Source organism: Thermomyces lanuginosus (genome assembly GCF_041956635.1).
Source record: "Thermomyces lanuginosus strain ATCC 200065 unplaced genomic scaffold VTN49scaffold_29, whole genome shotgun sequence".
NCBI classification, from domain to species: domain Eukaryota; kingdom Fungi; phylum Ascomycota; class Eurotiomycetes; order Eurotiales; family Trichocomaceae; genus Thermomyces; species Thermomyces lanuginosus.
Genome location: NW_027192363.1, coordinates 578509 through 601070, shown reverse-complemented (window position 1 = coordinate 601070; position 22562 = coordinate 578509). Strand labels below are relative to the sequence as shown.

General features: G+C 50.6%; 8 protein-coding genes across 8 annotated transcripts; 2 read left to right on the top strand and 6 right to left on the bottom strand.

Annotated features, from left to right (window-relative positions):
* Positions 1 to 557: 557 nt before the first annotated feature.
* VTN49DRAFT_3741 (uncharacterized protein) lies at positions 558 to 3555 on the bottom strand (the record flags this gene model as incomplete). Its single annotated transcript, XM_069411610.1, has 4 exons — positions 558 to 1327; positions 1383 to 2074; positions 2612 to 3154; positions 3275 to 3555. The coding sequence occupies 4 exons, from the start codon at positions 3553 to 3555 to the stop codon at positions 558 to 560; spliced, it is 2286 nt and encodes a 761-aa protein (XP_069268211.1).
* Positions 3556 to 3665: 110 nt separating this feature from the next.
* VTN49DRAFT_3740 (uncharacterized protein) lies at positions 3666 to 4479 on the bottom strand (the record flags this gene model as incomplete). Its single annotated transcript, XM_069411609.1, has 2 exons — positions 3666 to 4349; positions 4399 to 4479. 2 exons carry the CDS (start codon positions 4477 to 4479, stop codon positions 3666 to 3668), a joined length of 765 nt encoding a protein of 254 aa, XP_069268210.1.
* Positions 4480 to 6910: 2431 nt separating this feature from the next.
* On the top strand, positions 6911 to 9624 carry VTN49DRAFT_3739 (uncharacterized protein; the record flags this gene model as incomplete). The annotated part of the gene is made up of 4 exons (XM_069411607.1): positions 6911 to 6980; positions 7033 to 7126; positions 7189 to 8402; positions 8456 to 9624. The coding sequence occupies 4 exons, from the start codon at positions 6911 to 6913 to the stop codon at positions 9622 to 9624; spliced, it is 2547 nt and encodes an 848-aa protein (XP_069268209.1).
* Positions 9625 to 11182: 1558 nt separating this feature from the next.
* Positions 11183 to 13898, top strand: VTN49DRAFT_3738 (uncharacterized protein; the record flags this gene model as incomplete). The annotated part of the gene is made up of 4 exons (XM_069411606.1): positions 11183 to 11252; positions 11316 to 11409; positions 11468 to 12708; positions 12757 to 13898. 4 exons carry the CDS (start codon positions 11183 to 11185, stop codon positions 13896 to 13898), a joined length of 2547 nt encoding a protein of 848 aa, XP_069268208.1.
* A 206-nt stretch (positions 13899 to 14104) lies between these two features.
* Positions 14105 to 15065, bottom strand: VTN49DRAFT_3737 (uncharacterized protein; the record flags this gene model as incomplete). The annotated part of the gene is made up of 2 exons (XM_069411605.1): positions 14105 to 14894; positions 14962 to 15065. 2 exons carry the CDS (start codon positions 15063 to 15065, stop codon positions 14105 to 14107), a joined length of 894 nt encoding a protein of 297 aa, XP_069268207.1.
* Positions 15066 to 16864: 1799 nt separating this feature from the next.
* Positions 16865 to 18413, bottom strand: VTN49DRAFT_3736 (uncharacterized protein; the record flags this gene model as incomplete). Its single annotated transcript, XM_069411604.1, has 3 exons — positions 16865 to 17802; positions 17856 to 18171; positions 18225 to 18413. The coding sequence occupies 3 exons, from the start codon at positions 18411 to 18413 to the stop codon at positions 16865 to 16867; spliced, it is 1443 nt and encodes a 480-aa protein (XP_069268206.1).
* Positions 18414 to 19566: 1153 nt separating this feature from the next.
* VTN49DRAFT_3735 (uncharacterized protein) lies at positions 19567 to 20960 on the bottom strand (the record flags this gene model as incomplete). The annotated part of the gene is made up of 5 exons (XM_069411603.1): positions 19567 to 20024; positions 20074 to 20192; positions 20251 to 20360; positions 20426 to 20506; positions 20571 to 20960. The coding sequence occupies 5 exons, from the start codon at positions 20958 to 20960 to the stop codon at positions 19567 to 19569; spliced, it is 1158 nt and encodes a 385-aa protein (XP_069268205.1).
* A 304-nt stretch (positions 20961 to 21264) lies between these two features.
* VTN49DRAFT_3734 (mitochondrial 37S ribosomal protein uS10m) lies at positions 21265 to 22393 on the bottom strand (the record flags this gene model as incomplete). The annotated part of the gene is made up of 4 exons (XM_069411602.1): positions 21265 to 21455; positions 21518 to 21942; positions 21998 to 22284; positions 22340 to 22393. The coding sequence occupies 4 exons, from the start codon at positions 22391 to 22393 to the stop codon at positions 21265 to 21267; spliced, it is 957 nt and encodes a 318-aa protein (XP_069268204.1).
* Between the last annotated feature and the right edge of the window lie 169 nt (positions 22394 to 22562).

The following is a 22562-nucleotide window of genomic DNA, read 5'->3' as shown; positions in this document are numbered from 1 at the left end:
TGAGTTGTTCTTGTTAAGGCGTTTCCCATCGATCATTCCGCTTGATTGAAAGCTGATGATGTGGTCTTAAAATCGATTAACCACGAGAAGTCCTTCGCAACTGATGAGACACGATGTAGAATCACGTCCCTCTCGGCTCCGTAGTCCATCCGGCAGTTCACTCTCCTTTCAAATATGTTGGTGATTCCGCCCCTTTATGGGTTATCTACACTACGGATTATCGTCGCTCCGACGTCTTAGGTCTACACCCTGTGTTCTGCTTCCATCTCAGGTCGGTAATGTGGAGCCAGCATAAGACTGCCCCAGGCTTCGCTACCTTGCCAGGGTTAGGGGACAACATATCACGTGACCAATATTGGTACTACTTTAATTCTGGTTTTCCCTACGCCCCTCTTTCCCTCTTTTCTTCTTCATCCTTGGTGCTCTGTATACAGCCTACTCTAGATAGACGGTTTATAGATAGTTACCGTGCCTAGATTTAAGGGTCCTTGGTATCCACCATACCCCTTGCAATCTAACACACCCCCCCCGTTGCGAACGCGAGGTCGCAACTGCACTTAGTCCTCGTCGGAGTGCCACTGGTCTTCCTCGATCACCTCGGTGCCGGTACCGGGATCACCTTCTCCCTGCAGACGCTCCCGTATGTCGACAAGCCCCATTTGGCTTCTGAACCTCTCGAAACTTTGCCGTGGCAGAGCCTTTGTCAATCCGTCCGCCATTATTCTGGAACTCTCGGTGTAGGTGACCACAATCCCTCGCTGGTACTCTTGTCTTAGCCAGTGATTATGGATGTCGACATGACGTAGGCTGCTCTTGAGTGCGAGAGTGTCCTTCGTGACTAGCCCGATGGTTTGTTTGTTGTCGCACTCAATTTGTATTCGCTCCTCGTCGAGTCGTACTTTGAGCTCCGTAGGTAGTCGGCTGACGAACATAAAACTGCTTTGCCGCTTGAGACAGTTCAATTCCGCGCAACCGTCGTAGGACAAGAGTTCTTCTCGTCCCATTGGGATCCGCACCGACTCTCTCCCGGATGCAAGGCCCGAAATCTTGCCGATGCATGAGGCCTGTGAGAGCCAGATTCGCCTTCTAGTCCGATCTCGCAGAACTCGAATTCCAAGGAACCAGTTTAGATTGTCTTCGCCTTGGAGCTTGTACCTTTGAGGAAGTGCTTCTAAGGGATGACTTGCCAGATCTTCATTGTCTTTTCGGCGGTTCTGGCAATTCCCGTCGGTGAATAATTTCGCCATTTTGCCACCGTCGCATGGCCTCTTCTCGTGTGATCTGGCCATGAATCCGTCTTTGTCTTCGTGGCTCGGCAGTGAATCGTCTATCCGCCTGCCCCTTCCGCACACTTGTGCCTCGAACCACTCCAGCCCTCATACCTGCGTAGAAGGACCCTCTCCATGTGTCCACCGTGTGCACACCTGTCCTCAAAGGTTCCACCCTGGCACGAACAGCCCTGGTTTTGACAGGCCCAGATTTAAGGGATCCGGATTCCCCGCACCGGAATTGCACACGTCCGCCCCCGATCTTGGGAGTTTCTGACTGGTTTTGGGATCCTTCCATCCCATGCGCGTAGCAACTCACGCAGGACAGCTCCCGCATGGTATTCTCAGGCGGATCTTGGAAGTCTTCCAACCCATGCGTGTCGCGACTCACGCAAGATAACTCCCTCACGGAACTCCCGCACGGACTCACTGTACCTTCCGGTTTTCCGCCACCTTGCCCAGGCCAGGCGGTCACGGCATGGCCAACAGTGACGGTGGACCCAAACATGGCGACTGTCATCAAGGCAGCCGGCGGGGAAGATGGTGGTGTGGGCAACTGAACCACAGCATTGCCCTTTCCACTGGCCAGCTCATTGAACTCTTCTCGTGACATCGTGAGTTCATCTTCGCTGCTCCAGTCATCAGTGCCCTCTAACTGTATCATTGCATCCTGCTGTCGATCATCCACCTGCAGGGCTTTCCGTTGATCTCGCGCTTCAGCCCTCTGCAGCAGGTTTGCAATCTCACCTGGGTCTAGTTCTTTCACGTCTTCTCTCAACGTCTCAAGCTGTGGCACTAGACGTGCTCTAAAATGATGAAACCGTATTGGACTCGCTCTTTACTCTCCTGACTATCTGATGTTGACCGAAGATATATGTGTGTGTGGCCTGCACTGGAGCTGGACAAGAGCTAGCCGAGGCGCCGACTAAGCACTAGTCCAATACAAGCTTTCCGTCAAAAATCATGTCATCGAAAATAACGTCCCGTGCTGAACTGATCTCCTTCCGACACGGCGTCCAGATTCTGTAGATATTCGATAAGACATAGCCGACTAGGTATCCGATCCAGATCTTCGGATTAAAGCGTTTCAATCGGTTCTCCTTGGTCATCGCCTCGGGCGTTATGACGTAGGCTTTGCATCCGTAAACACGCAGATGTGCCATGTCTGGTCGCTTCGATCCTCGCCCCAGGCGTTCGTGGAACATTTCCATCGGCGTTTTCCAGTCGATCGCGTATCTCGGCGTTCGATTCAGAAGTTATACCGCTGCCCTGCGGATTTCACGCCATAGAGCCTCCGGGAGATTCGCACTGCTTCTCATTGCGTTGATTCTTTCTTTCACCACACCCCCCCGAAGCGTTCGACGCCTCCATTTTGAGCTTGGGCGTACGGCGCTGAAGGCTCCGTCTTGATCCCCAACTTGTTCAGGAAGCGCGTCACTGCCTTCCGCTTCTGCTCAATTTCGTTGTCACACTCGATGATTTTCACCCTGACGCCAAACCGTCTCTTCAGGAGGATGATGATATCTTGCAGCGCGGTAATAATCGAGGCTGACGTTCGATCTTGCAGGTAATAGTCCCACGACATTCTCGAAACACGGTCGGTGAGAAGGTACAAGTACGAATACCCTTCCTTGTCCTTCTCGAAATCATAAAAATCAATAGCCAATCTTTCGCCAGGACGGTCACCCGACAAGTCTCTCGGTGCGCGTCTCGTTTGTCGTTCCATTTTTGCTAAGGCGCACGCATCACATTTCGTCGTGGGGATTCCCTTGATCTTGGCCCCAGTCACCCCTTCGACGAGGTGTTCCAACGGGTCCGGTTCTGGATGCCTGAGACGAAGGTGCTGAATCCTGGCTTCGGCCTCTTGAGGGCGCCTCGCGGTCCAGCTATTATGCTTGTGAACGTGGTACGCCAATAACGATGCCGCCTTTCGCACTATCTCGTGGGACATTCTCCAATACAAATTGATTGTATGCCGAGTCTAGACGCCCACAGTTCGTCCATACTTTGTCTTCAGGGTCGTTTGTCCTGGCTTCGTCGACCGTGTATCCCAATGAATTCCGGTGTCGATTAGTCGAATGAGGGAGACTAGGTTGGTCGGCATCTCGGGGCAGTACGCCACGTTCGTTAACCGCATCGTCTTTTCCTCCCCAGCGAAGTTCTTGACCTTGACACTCACTTTTCCGTATCTCCTGATCGGCAGTAGGCCATCTCCAGCGATGACGTCGTCTCCTTCCGAGGCTTGACGGTAATAGGTGAAGCGTTGTCGATCTTTGAAGATGTGCATGTTGAGCCCGAGTCCAAGATTGCAGATTTCTTCAGGGGGTAGCCACTGACGGCAAAGATTGCAATCGTAACTCTGGCCGCAGCACCCGCACCATCTTCGAGGTCTGCTAGTCAATGCGACCCCTTGTTCTTGTTTCGTTGACGCTTCAGCGCCTCGATCTCCCGCTGGAGCTCCTTGTCCGAGTTGATTCGTGTTTGAACTTTCTTGCGGAGTTTCTCGTCGAACACGAAATCACTCGGTGCCTCTTCGGGGAATACGTAATAACATTTCGCTAGTCTGTCTCGCGGTCCGTGACAGGCGGAGCAACTCTGGCTGCGCTTCTTGGCCTGGGAGGATGGCTCAGTCGGACATTTCCGCTTGCTGCCTGTCGCGCTTCCCGAGTCCTGAGAGCCTTCGTCGTCCGGGCTTTGTTCATAAAAAGCAAGGAAGGATCCTTTGTCGACTATCGATGGTTCCGTGCCTCCCTTCTTACGCCGCGCCCGCGACCGAAATGCGTTCGCAATCCGACGGTAGTCAAGGGTGTTGTCTTGGATCTCGTCTTGGTAGATCGCTTCCTGAGACTCGACCCATGATCCGAGTTCCATCGCCTCGACCGCCTGGGTAAAGTCATACCACCATTCGGCCACGTCTGCCACTCTGCCGAGCTTGCAATCTATGGCCTTAGTCATGACTTTCTCCCACTTCTGGATCCAAGCTTCCGGATCTTTTGGTCTCTTTGTCGAGGGCTGCACGATTTTGAGGTACTCGTCTCGAATTTGTCCCTTTTCGATGCCACTCTTAAGTTCCGACCTGATCTTTCAGGTTCGCATACCAGTCGTGGAGCTCGTCACCGGGTTTACATGCCGACTGAAGGAGGGAATCATCCACCGATTCGAGCACCCAGTTTCGAAGGTCGAGTATCGATTTCTGTTGCTGGTCGTACATTTGTTTCCGGGACGACCAGTTCCGGTGATTCACTTGCCAATTCCCGCGTCCTTCGGCTGATAAGTCGGCAGCTGATTTCGGGACAAAGTCGTCATCGTCCAAGTCCTCAGTCGTACAAGGGAACGGTTCGTAATTCTCGAACGATGGGTAATCGGCATTTCCCGAAAGTCACCACATTTCGGGCTGGACGGGTCGATATACGTCCAAATCTTCGCGCCCATCGCACGCGTAATAAACGTATGATTCCACTTCCTCCAATCCGTAGATCCACTCAGGAAGACCTTGCTGTTCGATTTTGTCGCCATTTTTGCCGTTGTAGTCTGTGCACTTTGGATTGAATCGCGTCGTAATATCGAAGGTAACAAGCAAATGGCTGATGTATCCGAGGAAGTTGTTTAGACCACCGGGCTTATAACTGGGCAAAACTACGCAGTTACGAGCTTACTAAAGGTGAAAGAAAAGATGAAGTCGAAGAAAATAGTCAACAATGAAGTGTGAACAAAACAATGAGCTTGCCTGATGTTTCCTTTCTGTTTGTTCTGTCTCTCTCTCTCTCTTCTTGTCTGTGCGGAAGTCATGTCTTAAATACAGCGATTCCTTCCTTCAGCCTGTATCCATGGTTCTGGGAATCCACCATGACCCTGAGAATCTAACACAATCGCAAAAGGATATGGAACCATTTGGTCATCAGACATGATGAACAAGATAACGTATCACTGCGCAAAAGAGGCTTCTACGCGCCCCCACCACTGTGGAAGAGTTATCATCCACTCGTGATTCTTGGTAGAAATGGAAACGATCGAGAAGCAATTCCGCCGCGGTACTTCCTCATGTCCGCCTGTAAATTGGTATATATTTTCAGGTTGCGAAGAGTAAGCGGCTCGGGAGCTAACTTTTTGGGACCAACGTCGATTACTTCGATAGGCCACGGGTGATAGGGAAACTATGAAGCGTGAATTGTTTATTCATTACCTTGCATGAATAAACTGGAACTACGGATGATGGTATAATAACATCTCGAAAGGTGGTTCGCTCGCAGCAATGGGAACAGCAGAATGACCTTTCTCTCTCCCTCTTGCTGATCATTGGACGTCCAGGGATTCTCAACGGTCGTTCCAACTCTCCAGCGGGTACGTCCCATCTCGGTCCTGAGGATCCGATCAACGCCAACACCCGCTGCGCAGTGGTAACAGCCGCAGTACTTTCAGTAATATAGAATGATCGTACTCTTTAAAGGAAAAATGGAATGGCTGACTTGAAAGTATGAATGTTCCGCGGCGAAATAAAAAAATTGCTGGCACTATGGATTCCTGGCAGAATATTCAAATCGAGGAAAAGACTGAAGTACTCGTGTTTCGAATATGACATAAGGAGCAGGGAAGCTCTAGCATAAATTTCACGTCGCTCTTAAGGCGGCGGCTTAGATCGAAACGACGTCCCGCGCAGTTAATGGCAGCAGATCTCAAAAGCAAGTAACTACCAGTGCGATACTATCATTCGACATATTTGCAGTCGGCAGCGTCTCATGCGAGCGATTAATCTCAATTCGAGACAAGAAAAACTGAGAGCAACGTGCGCTGAAGAACCAAGCCAGGATCTTTCCCGGCATGTATTGGTGTGTATCTGACTTTAGGGAAGACGGCATGGCTGGGTTTTCTCGGGAGAACATGACAATCCACAAACCAGAGCTCTGATTTGTGAACGGGTGTCCCAACTTGAAATCCGGGGTATTAGCGTTGACGCATCCCAGCTGAGCCCTGCATCTGGACATGCGGCTCTTTCATAAGCAGGAACCCCCTAGTCATGTTTGGACTCGTTCGATTTTGATTAGTCCGGTATGTGGCACGCTGCAGCATGCAACCAAGTCGCGTAATTTAGCTACATACCGCCGCCATTAGGAAGAACTGATGGGCGGGGATGGTCGGGTCGAAACTATCAATTGTGCCTCGTATGGAGAGGGAGTGGCTTCCCCAGCTTTCGCTCTTGTAATAAAAAGGTTGGCTGCTTACCAGAAATGGACTAGCCACGAGCTTAGCCAATCTTAGCTTGATGTCCGTTCGGGCATATGGCGCCATCGAATCGAAGAACGGTAAACACGAGGCCTGATTCATAACATTGGCTTTTGCTGTAGGTCGGCAAGCTTAGCACTAGCTTATCCTCTATTCCATGTCAACTGGGCAACGTGGGGCGGGTGCGCCGGTGTTGATGCCATCGAATTAGTGCATAGGGAAATACGAAGTCGCGATCTCGCCAAATTGCGAATTGGAGTAATGCATTGCTCTTCATGCTGGCTCATAATGGTGCATCAACATAGGACAGGTATATAGGTACCTAGGTATGTAGCGTCTCCAAAAAGATTCTCTCCCTGGCCCTGGAAAGAATCTAAAGAACTCTATCCCATCATTTCGTGCACAGTTTGTAGTTCACGACCATGGCTGTAACCTTCGGCGATCTCAGGGTTGCCGACGTCTCGGGTATGATCGCAGCGGCTATCGCTGTGGGTAAGTGTACACCTGGCTGGAAGTCCAAGTTGGCTGGCATAACGTTCTCAAGTCCAAATCTTCATACCACTTGCGTTGCCTCTTGTCCTCCTCGGCGTCCTGAGGGACGAACACACAGGCGCAACGACAGTGTCGGCCGTGTCATGGTATGTTGTCGATGCGCTATCAAGAGAGCTCACGCGGCTGATCGTACTAACAAACGCTAAAGGTCTGTAATCGGTCGATCTTTACATGGTTCGCGATGGCCAACCCTACTTGCTTCAGACTCGGCTTCAATTCGGGGTGTCCCGTGGCAGGTTGTGTTCATCACGCGAATGAAAACCATCTTCGCCTTGCTCACCGCGATTGCGGCCGTGGTCACTCCGCTCGGGCTTTATCAAGCCATCGTTGAGGACAACGAATGGACGGAAAATGTCTCTTTCCATTACATTAAAGACCCATCGGAATTTGGCTGGGGAACGCCACTGCGAGTCAATCTGCCCTGGAGTCGCCTTTGTGAATCGTTCGTTCCTGTCAAATGTCCAAACTCATTCAGTAACATAACCAACTGGCACAACGAAACAGGTGATTACGCTCGAATCTATAGCGAGGACAGTCATGTGCCACAGTATGTGATCGATGCATTTCAAAGCGGCTTGGACAACACGGAGGACTCCGTTTCTAGCATATTTGACATCCAATCACGGTCTTATTCATGGGAGCTGATCGATGACGATCCTGAGGCGACTATGCCCGACAATGGTCAGCCATACCCTGTCTCGAAGTTCCGCATGATATCGAGCAATATTCCGGCCGATGAATATCTTGTGGTTGAGGGTCTCGTTGTCGACATGAAGAACGGAGGAGTCGGTTTCCGCAACCATAGTGCGCCACCATGGACTCCGTATGGAAGTACCTGGTCGGAGGATCTTCTCTTCATCGAGCCGGAATCTCGATGCGTCGACACGAACTTGACGCTTGATTTTAGTCGTCCTAAGCATGCAAGCGAAGGAGACTCCTCCGGCGTTGCCCACGTCATGTTGACCGACAGAGGTGGATTTACGAACTTGGACCAATCTTACTCTCGGCACCCAATCAAAAATATATCGCAGCGGGAGCCACATCTCTGGGATAGAGCGTATGAGGCGGCGTGGATCAACAACGCTCTGTCCATGGTATTCATGAACGTGACAAACCCCCGAAACACCACTGACGCAGGTTCAAGCGCCTTCACTTACCTGAACTCACATGTGGGAAAGCAATTCCCGTTGTCCAGGAACGATACTTTGGACACGCGTCGAGTTGGTCCAAATGCGATATTCATCAGCAGCAAATACGGTGGATACTTGGAAGGCCTGGACTGGAAGTTTGAGGAACTGAACCTCTCGAATCCCGTATATGAAAATCCGTTCAATGTGTCCTCGCGCAACTTTTCTGACGCGGGTAAGTATCGATGCTTAATGACATTAATCAAATTTGTCACCTAAGAATCGTAGGTTATCTGTGTTCTCACACTGATGCCCCCGTTGATTTCGGCAATCCCAACAATTTTGCCGCCGCATGTGGGCTGGTGTATGGTGTACCGAGAAGGATAGACAGCAATTCGTCGCAGATCGTTTTTGAACCCGGCAGCAACTGGTCAGTTCCGCTCTATTCTTGTATCATGACAGTCAAGGCGACAATCAAAAGGGTGACGTTCAGATTCAACGGAAGCGATGATTTGTCTGGTCTTAAGGTGACCGAGATCAACAACAAAGTCTACCCAAATGAGGAATCGAAGCCCTTTTGGGGAATAGAGAGTTCAGACAACGAAATGCTCTATGACTTCAACCCGCTATGGGGCTTGGTTTCGAGTCCAGATCAAGGCAACATCAGCCTGTACACGCTGAGGCAAGAGTCGCTGTACCTTCCTGGATTCGAAAGTGGTCTTGAGTTTTCTTCTATTGGGGGCCAGGAAAATCTCCCAGGGATTCACTTCTACAGTGATGCTTTGGCAAATGTCTTTATGATCTCTGACGGGAATTGGGGAAATACTGCTATTCCCGACTATACAGGAATAAAGAATCAAGGTATATATCGTCGCTGGCAAAAACTCTCCGGGACAGCCGAAGGCACAGCGAAGATTTTGAATCTGATTTGGACCGATTTGTCCTCCAACGCCGTTGTTGGAACCAGGGGACTGCATGGCACAAGATTGCAAGGCTATTCTTCGTCAATTGTGTCCGAGCCGTCTTCCAAAACCCCAGCCGTCAAATTCATGCAGAGGCGGGTCCGCTATCACTGGGCATATGCCATTCCTGCCCTGATCGTACTCGCCCTGACCGCCGTCATCGCACTTGCTACGTTGTTCTTTACTCTGATGGGGCGTGTCAACGTGACTCGATTGCGCCAATACCTCAACAAGACTTCTCAAGGGCGTATCCTGACGACCTATCTGTATGGCCCAAGAAGTGAGACTGTTGCCCGGGGGCCGCCGACGCCGCAGAAGCGGAAACGGGGTGCGACGAGACGATGGGTGGAGAACATGGGCAGGAATCCCGTGACAGTGGCGGAGGGAGAGAATGATCTTCTTGTTATTGATGGTCCTCGAGCGGCTCAAGCACGACCCTTGCTGGAGGAGAATCAGCAGAAAGGGGCTGCTATGTCTCATGATCATGAGGACTGATATGATGTACGTAGTGAATTGTAGATCCCATCCATATTCGATTAATTTACCTGACGATGTCGGCTTTTGTTTCGAAAATGGAAACTTTCTCCCAAGATTACATTTTGTTCCAACATACGAAGCATTCCGTGTGGCTGATCTACACTCAAGAAGAATCAGAAAAGTCGAGTATATGATGAGTGTTGATTATGACCTAGTAGATAGATTCCGTCCAATTTCGAATATTCGTGCTATGCGGCTCAATACTTGACATGGCACAGTGATCAGTTGCTGTTGGAAGCACTTTTCCCCGTAGCAGGGAAAGGACCAAAAAGGTCCTGAGTGACCTTAGACCCATGAGGTCTGAAACAGTCAAAAGGTAGTCAGGGAGCGTTAACCTACACATCATGGCTACTACGAAGCATCTCAGATGCATTTCTCGCGTATCTGATTGTTAGGGTTAGAGCTAGATTGGCTCATTGTCACCAGATAGGTACCTTTCCTAGGTTAATCTCTTGTAAAGTATTATGTAGCTGTTAATGGCCACATTGGGAAAGCTGCCCCGGATCAGACGGCGTCAGATACTTATGGTGGCATCGATGTGCGTAGAAGCTGCATACCTAATAAACCTGAGTGAAATTTCGCTTGATCAAAATCAAGTTTAGTGCGCACGGGCGCCTGAGGATGCATCTAGTTCGGGCGTATTAACGCCTAAAGTTTGCCAACCGTGCGCACCAGAATACCAACGGGATTCGCTTCCGACAGGTTTGTGATGTATCTGCCTCGTGAAGGCGGCCGTGCGTCTTTTAAAAGAGGCTAGGTCAAAGTAGCCGACTGGCGAACGGGCTTGCTAATCTTGGAACTCGAAGTAATATCAACTTGTAGCGTTGGGTTCATGTCAGCTGGCTGCGTGCATCTGGACATGCAGCTCTTAACCACGATTTTACCCTAGTGGACAATTGGGCTCTGTCGGCCGAGTTTTCCAAACTGTTACAAATGAGCAACACATGGCGTGCGAATTTTCCGGCATTGCCCTGGCTGAATACCTATTTCGAAGGATCGATCGAATCATCGATCGAAACGGAACTGGACCCATGGAGTGTGGCTTTCCTGGCTTTGACTGGTGATCGAGATCCGATTAAGTTAGATTATCTACCAATGATGAACAAGTCACAAGCTTTAGCTATAATCCTAACTGGCTTGGGTCTGCAGGGCGGCTTGTTCGCGCCATCAAATCAGCGGATAGGAAACACGAGGTTGCCATGTGGTTAATGCCATTGACTCAGATCGGTAAGCTTAGCCTGAGCTTAGCGTCACGTCATTTGGGCAATGGTCGGTCCATGCCCGGCAGTCTCTGCGCGGTTGAAGCCATCAAATGAGGGCTACGAAGAATACGATGTCGCGACGATGGGAACTCAATCGAGAACCTCTTCATGTCCGTCGGGGATAGTACGTCAAGCGGAGTTCAAGTGCATAGGTACCTATTTATGTTATCAATATTTCCAGTCTGCCATGAGCCCTGAAAGAGTCCAGGAAGTTTCCTCTCTCGATCTCATGTTCCTCAGATATAGCCATCACCATGGTTGTGACTCTCAACGAACTCGACGTTGCCGATGTGTCGGGTATGATCGCAGCGGCAGTGGCGGTGGGTAGGTAGACACTCTGTTGGAAGCCAAACGCTATTCATGTCCGCTGACATAGTCCCGTTCCAGTCCAAATCTTCATACCCCTTGCGCTGCCTCTTATTCTCCTCGGTGTCCTGAGGGATGAACATGCAGGCGCAACTACGACGTCAGCCGTGTCATGGTATGGTGTAATTGCCCCAATCGGAGAATTTATATTCTTGCTAACGACAAGGCCCCAGGTCTGTAATTGGGCGGTTCCTGCATGGATCGCGATGGCCGACCCTCCTTGCCGCAGACTCGGCTTCAATTCGGGGTGTCCCGTGGCATGTTGTGTTCATCACGCGAATGAAAACCATCCTCGCCTTGCTCACTGCGATTGCGGCCGTGGTCACTCCGCTCGGGCTTTATCAAGCCATCATTGAAGACGACGACTGGACGGAAAACGTCTCGTTCCATTACATTCGAGACCCATCGGAATTTGGCTGGGGGACGCCACCGCGAGTCAATCTGCCCTGGAGTCGCATTTGCGGAGCGTTCCTTCCAGTTGAATGTCCGAACTCGTTCAGCAACGTAACCAACTTCTTCAATGAAACCGGCGAATACATTCAAGTCAGTAACTATAATTCTCATGTACCTCAGTATGTAATCGATGCGTTTCAAAGCGGCCTGGAACATATGGAGGATTCCGTTTCGAGCATCTTTGACATTCAATCGAGATCCTACTCATGGCAGCTAATCAATGATCATCCCGGAGCCGCCGTTCCTGACAACGGTCAGACATATCCAGTTGATGATTTTCGCATGATATCGAGTAATATTTTGGCCGACGATTATCTTGCAATTGAGGGTCTCGTTATCGACATGAAGAACGGAGGAATTGGCTTCCGCAATCATAGTGCTCCGCCGCAGACTCCATATGGGAGCACATGGTCGGAGGATCTTCTCTTCATCGAGCCAGAATCCCAATGCGTCGATACGAATTTGACGCTTGATTTTAGCCTTCCTCGATTTACTAGCGAAGCGACATCCAGCATTTCTCACCTCGTGCTGACCGACCGAGGCGGATTTGCGAACCTAAACCTTTCATACCCTAACTACACAAACACGAACACACAGCGGGATCCGCAACTCTGGGATAGGGCGTACAAGGGAGCCTGGCTCAACAATGTGATCTCCATGGCATATCTGAACGTGACAAATCCCAGAAACACCAGTGACCCCGATTCCGAACCATTCACCTACCTGAACTCGCATGTGGGAAAGCAATTCCCACTGATGAATGAAAACGGCATCTTCTCGGCTCCTCTTACAATTAGTGTTGATGGATTGTTTCTCAGCTCCTCGTATGGAAGCTACCTGGATACGAGCTGGGTCTTTTCCACGCCTGAGATTTCGAATTTCTCCTTTCCAAATACAACCAGTTACAAGCCTCTGTATGAGAATCCCTTCAATATAACCGCAAGCAATTTCACTTCAGCCAGTAAGTTGACGCTAACTTGGCATGTCAAGCTTGTCTGACCATTCACAGGTATTGCGTGTGCTGGTAAATGGAGCGGAGATAATGCCAATCTCGACAACTTCGTCGCCAACTGCGGAATGTTGTATGGTGCACCGATCCGGACAGACAACAAGTCATCGTCAATTGTTTTTGAACCCGGTAGCAACTGGTCAATGCCGCTCTACTCTTGCATCATGACAGCCAAAGCGACAATCAAGAGGGTGACATTCAGATTCAACGGAACCGATGATTTGTCCGCAATCAAAGTCACTGAAATCAATCACAAAGTTTACCCGGATGAGGAATCAATGCCTCTCTGGGGTGTTGAGCGCTCGGATAAAAACCTTTCAGATGTCAGGCTGCTATGGGGCTTAATCTCGAGTCCAGATCAGGGCAACATCAGCCTGCATACACTGCGGCAAGAGTCGTTGTATCTTCCTGGATTCGACCCTACTCTCGGCTTTTCCACCACCGGGGGTTATCAAAACCTCCCAGGGAGTGAATTCTACATCCGGGGAATTGGATCTGTGTTCTCGATGAAGTACGATTCGAATCTTCCCGATTACACCGGTAAAATGAATCTGGCAATGTATCACCGCTGGCAAGAGCTCTCTAAGGCAGCGAACACCGCCTCGAAGATTCTGGACCTGATTTGGACTGATGTGTCCTCCAACGCCGTTGTTGGTACCCGGGGACTGCACGGCGCGAGATTGCAAGGCTACTCGTCGTCAAGTATGTCCGAACCCTCGTCCAATACACCGGCCGTAAAATTCATGCAGAGACGAGTCCGCTATCACTGGGAATATGCCGTTCCTGCTTTGATTGTGCTCATTCTAACCGCAGTCATCGCGTTCGTTACGCTGTTGTTCGCCATAATCGGTCGGGCTAACATGACCCGATTGCGTCAATACCTCAACAAGACGTCTCAGGGGCGTATCCTCACAACCCATCTGTATGGTCAAAAGGGCGGAACGGTCGCGCAGGAACCCCACACGCTGAGGCCAAGATCGACAAGAAGATGGGTGGAAAACGTGGGCAAGAATCCCGTGACTGTAGCAGAGGGCAATAATGATTTTCTGGTCATTGACGGTCCTCAAGCATCCCAGCCACGACCATTGCTGCAGGAGAATCTGCAGAAGGGACCCGCTGCTGCACATGATCAAGAAAAATGATGTACATAATGTTAATATAAATGATCAACTTGGCTTTTGGTGGTTGGGCAATACACCATTTCACTCTGGAATGAACCGTATAGATCATTTCAACGGCGTTTGACTCCCTAGCTTAGGAAAAACCATGCCAGGGGTTCGGAGTGGGTGAGTAGATATGTGCTTGTAGGGAGCGCTGACTTGTATAGTAACCGAAAAACCGGCTGTGATCACGGTAGCAATTTTAGAGTCTCCAGCACAACCGCCCTGGCACCGGCGACTTCCTCTTTATCGGCATACCCGAGATCCTCATGCCAGATGCGCATGTTCACTGATTCGCAAGGTCGGAACTTCCTTGTAACAGCCTTGCCCATTTCTATGACACGGCGCGACTGTGCGACATCTCCACATTCGAAAACTGCTAGCTTGACACCCAGGCGGAAGAACAAGCAGAGTAATTCTGGGTAAAAGATGTCTGCACGTTGCACATTCTCGAGACCTAAACCTCGCAATTCTGAGGTGTCGATATCAGGTGGTACAAGGGCTTCTATGGGTTCGTAGACGCGCACGCTGCGGTCGGTTGTGCCATCGCGGAAATTTGATGGAGAGATGTATGGTGGATTCGAGATTAGCACATCCCAAGTGAAATCTCCAGCGGAATGCTTCTCAAGCACGTCCGTCAGGCTGGTAACTCCGCTCTGCGACAGACTCAGCATGTCGGCCAGCTCGAACGACACCTGTTGCTCAGCTCGATCCTGTAACAAGCCTTTTCGAATGTTGTGATGCAGGTTCCGTCGAGCAAGCGCAATGGCACGAGGGCTGGCATCCACGCCCAAAATTTTCAAGTCGCGGAAATAGGGAGACAGAAGTGCGTGAAGAAGCAGCGAGATGCAGCCGGTGCCACTACACAGATCTAGGATCCGCAATGGCCGTCCGGCCGACTGGATGATATGCTCCCAGTTCTTTCGCTGCTTCAGAATCAACTCGGCTGCATGAAAAGTATATGACTCGGTTTCACCACTGCATCTCGACTGTTAGCATCCGCAGAATGGATTATCCATGAAGTTAGGTTGTTCGGGACACGAACCGTGGGATCAAGACGCCTCTACGGCATAAGATTTCCAAGTCACCAAAGGGCTGGTCTCCGAGAATATACTGCAGGGGTCGTCCCTTTGCACGTTCAGCGCACATTCTCTGAAGGCGATTCCGCCAATGACTTCCTCGATGCCCTGTATGAGGAACTGTCTCTGAGAGTGCGATGGCTTTCTCTCGGAGCCAACGGAGTTCATTGCGGGCCGAGTCCAGAGTTCGGCACTCTTTGAGTAGCATTGGAAGTAGAGGGTCATTTCGATAAGCCCGAAGAATGAGCGTGGAAGGAATCCTCGGCATGATGATTGTGCGAGTGAAATACTTTAACTGGGATCAGAGACTCGGGACTTGGAGTCGGTTTTCGTTCCCTTCTTCATTTTTGAAAGCGGCTCGGTTGGGCTCCATTGGCCGTAAACATGTTAGTCTTCGTTTCTAGGAGATCTAAGGCACTCAAGGCTCAGAAAAAAATATTCCTTGGTGCTGAGAGTACAAGTAACATTGAGCCTCGAGTGCAGAATCCAAAAGGAGAGTCAGGGCCCATCATATAGGCCGGACCTGGCCTAAGCCAAAACGGGTCTAGGGCTGGGGTTGGGGTTAGGGCTTATGACACTGACTCTAGCATTCCTATTTTAGACTTCATTGTAGAAATTCAATGACTGTATTCACCTTCCTCAATCCATTGCTTGAACAATTCTAACAGGCAGTGAATTCAAACCTTCGCCTGCCATCATAGGTGTGCGCTGGGGATAAACCAAGGTTCCCAGAATTGGCCATTTGCCGGCCAGGGATGGGGCAGCTCAACTTGACCATAGACATGGTCAATTCAATCTCCTCCATATATTAGTGGCCATTGGCTTCAATGATGGCGCCGCCTTAATGCTTGACTTGCGTCACGCACAGCCGCAGACTTGATTTTGAAGCCTCTCAGGGCAGAGCTCGCTCTTATTCAAACTTTCGGGGAAGGGCATACTCTAGGTACGCAAGTTTGCATGTCAACGACTGCTTGTTCGGAACGCCTGGCTAGCGAACTCGCTTCAATTCCGTGGTTCCATTTAGTTTCTGTTCGCAGTGGTGCTTACAGTATCCCACTTGAGTTACTAAGCCGGTTCCATTATGCTGCCTTGAGCGGACATCTTTCTTTGGGAAACTTCCTGCACATATTGTCTCCATCCCATGCCTCGGTCAACCAAATTCCCAGATGAGCTGGTGGAATCTCGTGTGGCATATTGGTCACTCGATTCTACAAAATCGCAATTGCTCGTCCCAGACGTCATGTTCTGTCATTGGGAGGAAACCAACATTCAGGAGACGTGGCGAGCATGTAAATGGCTCCATCCATTTCATACCCGACAATCTTGATTGAAAAACGGTAGGAAGCTGAAATCAGGTCCGCGCGGGCGTTGTATGACATGTTCAAGATCAGCAGATTTTCGATATTGGTTTCCCAAGAAACAAGTTGCAGACCACGTCTATTGATGGGCGTTCCTGCTGAGACTAATCATGAAATCGTTCACAACAGCTAAATCATGCTCTTGATTTTTTCTTCTGTATCGCCGTCTCCCAGAACTGCCAGGAAGCAGAGTGCGAGGGTTCTTTGATCAAAGACCTGGCCTTTGACCAAACGACTGCTGCGGCCATTGTCCTGTAGCGATCGCAGCGGTTTCAAGGTTACAGTGCTCCGTAATTATGGCGAAATTTCAGTATGCGTAGTCTTTTACAATTTAATGCTATCCACAGACTCCAGCTGTATGGAACTGCCCCCAACGCCAGCCCGAAAACCAGATCAACATGAGTCACCTTTGTGCACACCACGATCCAATCGCAAACTCCTGACAAACAAGGATATGGCTGGTGCGATTGCAGCCAACTACTAGTATACAAGAGCAACGTATAAAGCTCGATCATAGCGTAAGTAAGAGTCCTACTCCTGCTGCTCCAGCGGCGTATTGCATGAGATTCATTGTTGGAGCAGCATGAGCTGCAAGATCCGTCGAAGCACTCGGCAAGGATCCAGTCCCTGTTGGACCACCGATCCGTGCACCGCCGTCAGCTGCACCTATTGCGGAGGTTACAGCATCTTTAACTTGTGTAGCTTTTGGGACACCCGATGGCCCCTTTGTGATTTCCAGGATGTTATCGTCGGAAGAGTTGAAGCGTGTCTGTGCCAGCGAGATCTCATTGTTCTCGAGATCATACACGACATACGCGCTGCGTAAAAATGTATCTCCGAGTACGATGGAACCGTCACCGGCAGGGGAGATACCAAGGACGCAGGCTGGAGTGCCATCCTCAAATGTTCCTGCGCCGACGTCGAGGACCATCTCGTCCATAGGCACAGAGATGGTCGGTTCGCTAAAGGTGAAGTTCATGTGGATATCCTCGCGAGCGAGAGCACAGGGCACGACGCCTACTCCGCTCGACGGAATGTAGGTCACCTCAAAATCTGTGTACAATTCCTCGACAACTGGGTCCGGCAGATACGTTAGACTGCTTCCCGAGTCGAGCAGTGCCGCTGCGGGAAAAGAGTCTGAGTTGTAAGCCTTCGTTTGTCCCGACGAGGTAACGGCAAACCTGGTAAGTGCAATTTCAAAATGGGAATATGTGCCATTTTGGGGGATAACTGGCAAGGTGTGGAGCTCGCCGTGGAATTTCCCAGTGTTGACCCCTCCGAAAAGAATCGACCCCGTGCTGGCGTCGAGGTCGTTCAACCATAGACTGTATGCCATTGTGTTGATCAATCCACGGTCAACCATGGCCCGTGGCAAGTTAGCATAGGGAGCGTGGCCATGTTGTAGCACTAGGGCTTCATTGATAGGATAGCCGATTCCAAGCACCCCCTCTGCAGACACAGTCAGTCCACCTACCTGCTGGATGGAGAGAGGATGCACGAACCTGCTGAAGTCGATTTGTAGCCGACTCCAAACTGAAAATCCTTTATTGTAATGCCTCCAATGGAGAGGGTATCTTTGACGTAGTCGCCTGCAGCTTGAGAACCATCGACATAGGAGATCCTGAAATTGGACGAGACATATTCGTAGGTCGAAGACGAATTGGCATCATATGTGCCAGAAGCACGACATACATCGCCTCGTGAGCAGAGTTGCGAATTGGGCGAATTGCACCACAAGTCGCTGCTCCCCGTGTCGATAGTCAGTCTCAGCGACTGTTTCGGAGTTCCGAGGGTGATGTTGCAAAAGTAAAGCGTTTCCTGTGAGCGTTAGCGTTTTGCCTCCGCAATAGAACGATAGATGGACTGTATACCTCATTGTCTAGTGTCTGCTTGACAGTCTTGTCCCGTCTTCGAAGCCTGTCTCGTTCAATTGGATTGTCGACATGTCTTCGTTCGATATCCAATGAGAGAACGGCCGGAGTGTCTCTCTTCTTCAACGAGAGCGAGCTGGCATAATCGAACGCTAATGCCAGGAAAAATATGTGTTGAAGATGCCGCATGTTTGCTTGCGCTCGTTGATTTCCGGCCGTCCAACGACTCGCAGACGACGAAACAGAAGATATCAATTCACGAAGTTTATGTGCAGGATCGCTACCGGCAACATGAGGAAGAAGAAAAAGTACTTTTGATTAGCTGCGGCCCAAGCAGCACCGAAGAAACCTCGCTTCTGGAATCTCTTTGAGTGGCGCTCGAGCCGTTGGAACTTGGGGTCTCGACCGGGTTTATCGGTGTGGTTGAAGCCGTGACTCGTTGATCCAGAACCGATGGCGGGTCGTCATCAGATGCGGTGGCGCCGTGCCACATGGACAGAGCAGAGATCTACGGCTGCTGAGACGGGGATGGTGTTGTCGTCATTATTAATGTCTTCTTTTACGGAGTCCCCGTAGCCGTTTCGGGTCAATGGGACGATCACCATGAGGTCGTAGCTTGGAACAGTTTGACCATCCTGACTTATGCCCCCTTGGAGCTTCTTAGCGTTGCAGAGAGTCACTCTAATTCAATCCAAAGTGACCCTGAGGCTGCTACTCGGCAGGCCAGGGCCGGCATTAGCGACGATCTTTGCTGCACCAAACATGGGTTTAGTCGGGGGGGAGCGGGCCCACGTAATCCCTTTGTTCTGCGCCGCATGAGACGCGTTCTGCATTGCGTGTCCATCCAGTCAATGCTTTATCGGTTACTCCGTAATCCGGTCAATTAATCACTAGTTACTCCATATTGCCACACGTAAATTCGGGCTTTCGGAGCGCTCAATTTATGCTTTTGCCGTACCATCTCTGCTGTTGTTTTCTGCCGAGGCTGAACCGACCTGAGCCTCGCAGCCAACCAGCGCGGTCCAGCCGGATCGATGGACTGAATTTGATCACTTACAAACTCAATTAATTAGCTTCAGAATCAGGCCACTGATTTAAGTACACAGGTAACAGGTAGTAGGTAGGTACTCCGTACTTCGTACGCGAAACAGAATAGGTACGGCCCTTTATCAGACTTACTTAAAAATCCTCCACTTGGAGCACTAGTGATCAAATCGACCTCATCACCGTAAAAAGATTAGCTCATCACAGGAGCATGTTGGGAGAGTCTATCATTTAGGTCTACTATACAAATCTATTGCACAAGGAAACACCCGTTCACCCCGGCGTGGGCCAGACTACATTACATCCCCACCGCGGATCGAACGGTTCGCAGGGTAATATCTGCATTGGCGCGTGCTTTTGTGGCGCCTTGCTCGGCGACGTCATCGAGATAGTCTGTACCCTTTCCGACAATTTCGAAATACCGCTCTCGGATGCCTTCGAGGGCCTCGCAGAGACTCTTGGCCACTTGTTCCTTGAGGGCCTTGATGCCGCCCGAGGAGTCGAATTCGGAGGCGATCTCGGTGCATGATCGCCCATGTTTGTCGACATGGCTGAGGATCTCAACGAGATTGGACACCCCTGGTCGCTTCACCGGATCGTAGCTAATACCTGGTTCGGAGTCCGTCAATGCTGCCTTGATCTTCATTTGGATCTCCTCGGGAGAATCAGTGAGCAGGATCCTCGAACGGGGATCTTTGTCTGACTTGGACATCTTGTGGACTGGGTCTCGCAGCGACATGACTCTTTTCGCGGGCGCTGTTCCGAGTCAGACTTCGTGTCCAGACATGGGACAGGAGATACATACAGATCAGAGGCTCTGGAGCCGGGAAGATGGGCCCATATAGATGGTTGAAGCTGTTTGCCGTATACCTGGTAAACTCCAGGTGCTGCTTCTGGTCTTCGCCAACGGGGACGTGCGTCGCCCTGCACGGTGTTAACAGCAAAGTATCACCATGACATAACTTGGATCGCAGTGACGCACCGATGAACTAGAATATCAGCCGCTTGGAGAACAGGATACGAAAAGAGTCCTAGTCGCAATTTCGACTTGGCTTCTTCCAAACTAGTAGTATCGGGCAGTTGGAGTTTACTCTACTGATCGTCAATGCCGTTCGGGGTTCGCGAGTTCGGAATGGAAGGACAGCTAGGAAACGTACTTTCCATTGAGTCATACGAGAAAGATAGCCCATCGACGACACGGTACTGATGATCCACATGAGCTCTGAATGCGCCGGGACCTACAGAGTCGTCAACACCATGTCCGTCGACAAGAATTGCTTCGTCATAGGACGTGTAGCATACAGCAGATTGGAAGAAGATCGTGGATCTATTAGGATCTAGCCCAATCGCCAGCAGCATCGCAAACGCCTCCCTTCGCCATTGCCGTAGCTTCTCCGCCTCTTGAGGCACTGTCAATGCGTGCAGATCAACAATCGAGTAAATCAATTGCTCCTCCGGCGTCGCATTGTCCTGTAACCGAACCCATTCTCGCAGAGCACCGAGATAATTCCCCAGATGAGGAATGCCGGTTGGTTGAATGCCGGAAAACGTGATCCGTGAAGGATTCGCGGGAGCCGTGGATAGGAGGCGCGACGTGCATGAGCGGCAGAGACTCAAACGCGGTCTTTCAGTAGCCAACCGCGCCGTCCGGCGCTGCAGACTGTGGGCCAGCCTGGTTGTCGTACCGCGCATTGTGACAATTGCTGAGAAGCTTTTCTCGTCGGGGTCAATATCGGCCATTGAACGGAGCGAAGTCCAGGCGGATCACGTGCCAGGGTCAGAGAGCATCGGATGACCATCCCATCTCAGCCTATTAAGATGCCTTGCTGCAATCATCGCCTTGTTAGTTCCGACCAATCTGCGCATGAACGTGGTTCATATTAAATGACATTGATGGAGCATTGACCGACCAGCTTAGGTTGATTGCTTGAATCACAATACGCCTATATAGTACATGTAGACACAGAAAAACATAATAATACAGCAATTGACCATGTTACTTTATCAACTTGACATCGTCTCGAACCGTACTCATAGGACCCTGTCCTCTCAAGAACTTATCACTGTTGATTAGCTCATCGATAGACTTCTTCGTCTTGGGATCCTTCCGTTGACCAAAGAGCGCAAAGTACGGCTCCAGGATCTTGTTGACATTCTCCGCAGTGGCATCCATTTTCTTGCTGACATCTACAAGCGAATGTCGTTAGTAACGTAGGAATCGTCTGCTAGACATAAAAGGGAGACCATACCGAGGCTGTCAAATTCCCATACATTGGCCTTCATACCAACACCGGGAAAGGCGTGTCGTCGCAGGAAAGCCAACCATAGTTGCACCGACTCTGGATGGCCGTCCTTGATCTGGATCAGACGACGCACCGTGATCCGCTCAAAGTTTTCTTGACTCTTCTTGTGCACGAAGTTACTCCGAGGAACCGTCCATCGTTCCACGATTCGGGGCAAAGGAACGGGCCCAGAAGCTGGGAGTTTGAGGTAATAGGCCGCACGCATGGCGAAGTCGGCAAAGAACTCGAGCTCGCGGACGCTGTACGATCGCAACTGGAGGTCGCAGACCGGTAGCCCGTATTCGGCCTTTCTTCGCAGGGGCCTAAGGTACAGAGCCTGGACGCTCCTGGGCAACCGGAATTTCTGCGTCACATCCTCTAAACGTTGGGCCCTTGAGATCGATCAGCTTTCTTTCTAAACGCGTGTGAAGTGCGGTATTGCCGTACCATGGTTTCGCGGTTCCGTCATTCTTCTGGATATCTTGTGACGCGGTTGTCGCGCTAGTGTTGGACTCTTGTGTCGACTTGGAAGCATTCTGAGCGGCTTCCGACGACGGTTGCGTCTGGGAATTTGAACTTGCAGATGGTTTGGTACTGCCAGTCGAGGCGGGAGAGGTTCGTGAGGCCTGCGAGGTTTCAGATTTCAACGACTGAGCTGACTCAGAGGGCGACGACTTCGACGGCGACGCTGCATCCTCATTCGACGTTGCAAAGGGTCGTGAGAGCAGAGGAGCCTACTCCGATCAGCAAACAGTGATGTGACTGGATCTCACGTATTCGCGAACCGACCTTCAATTGCTGCCGCAGACTGGAGGCAGGGCGGAGGGAGAGCCTTGACAACATGATGGCATTCAACAATTGCCCCCGGAATCGCCCAGCAATGACTTCGTTGCCATTAACGGAGGACTTGTTTGTCGACAGGAAGTCCAAAAATCTTGCCCGATGCTGTCTCACCGCCCCAGATTAGGTAATCTTTCTGCCGCCTTTTTCCCCCACAGAGTTAGGGTTAGGG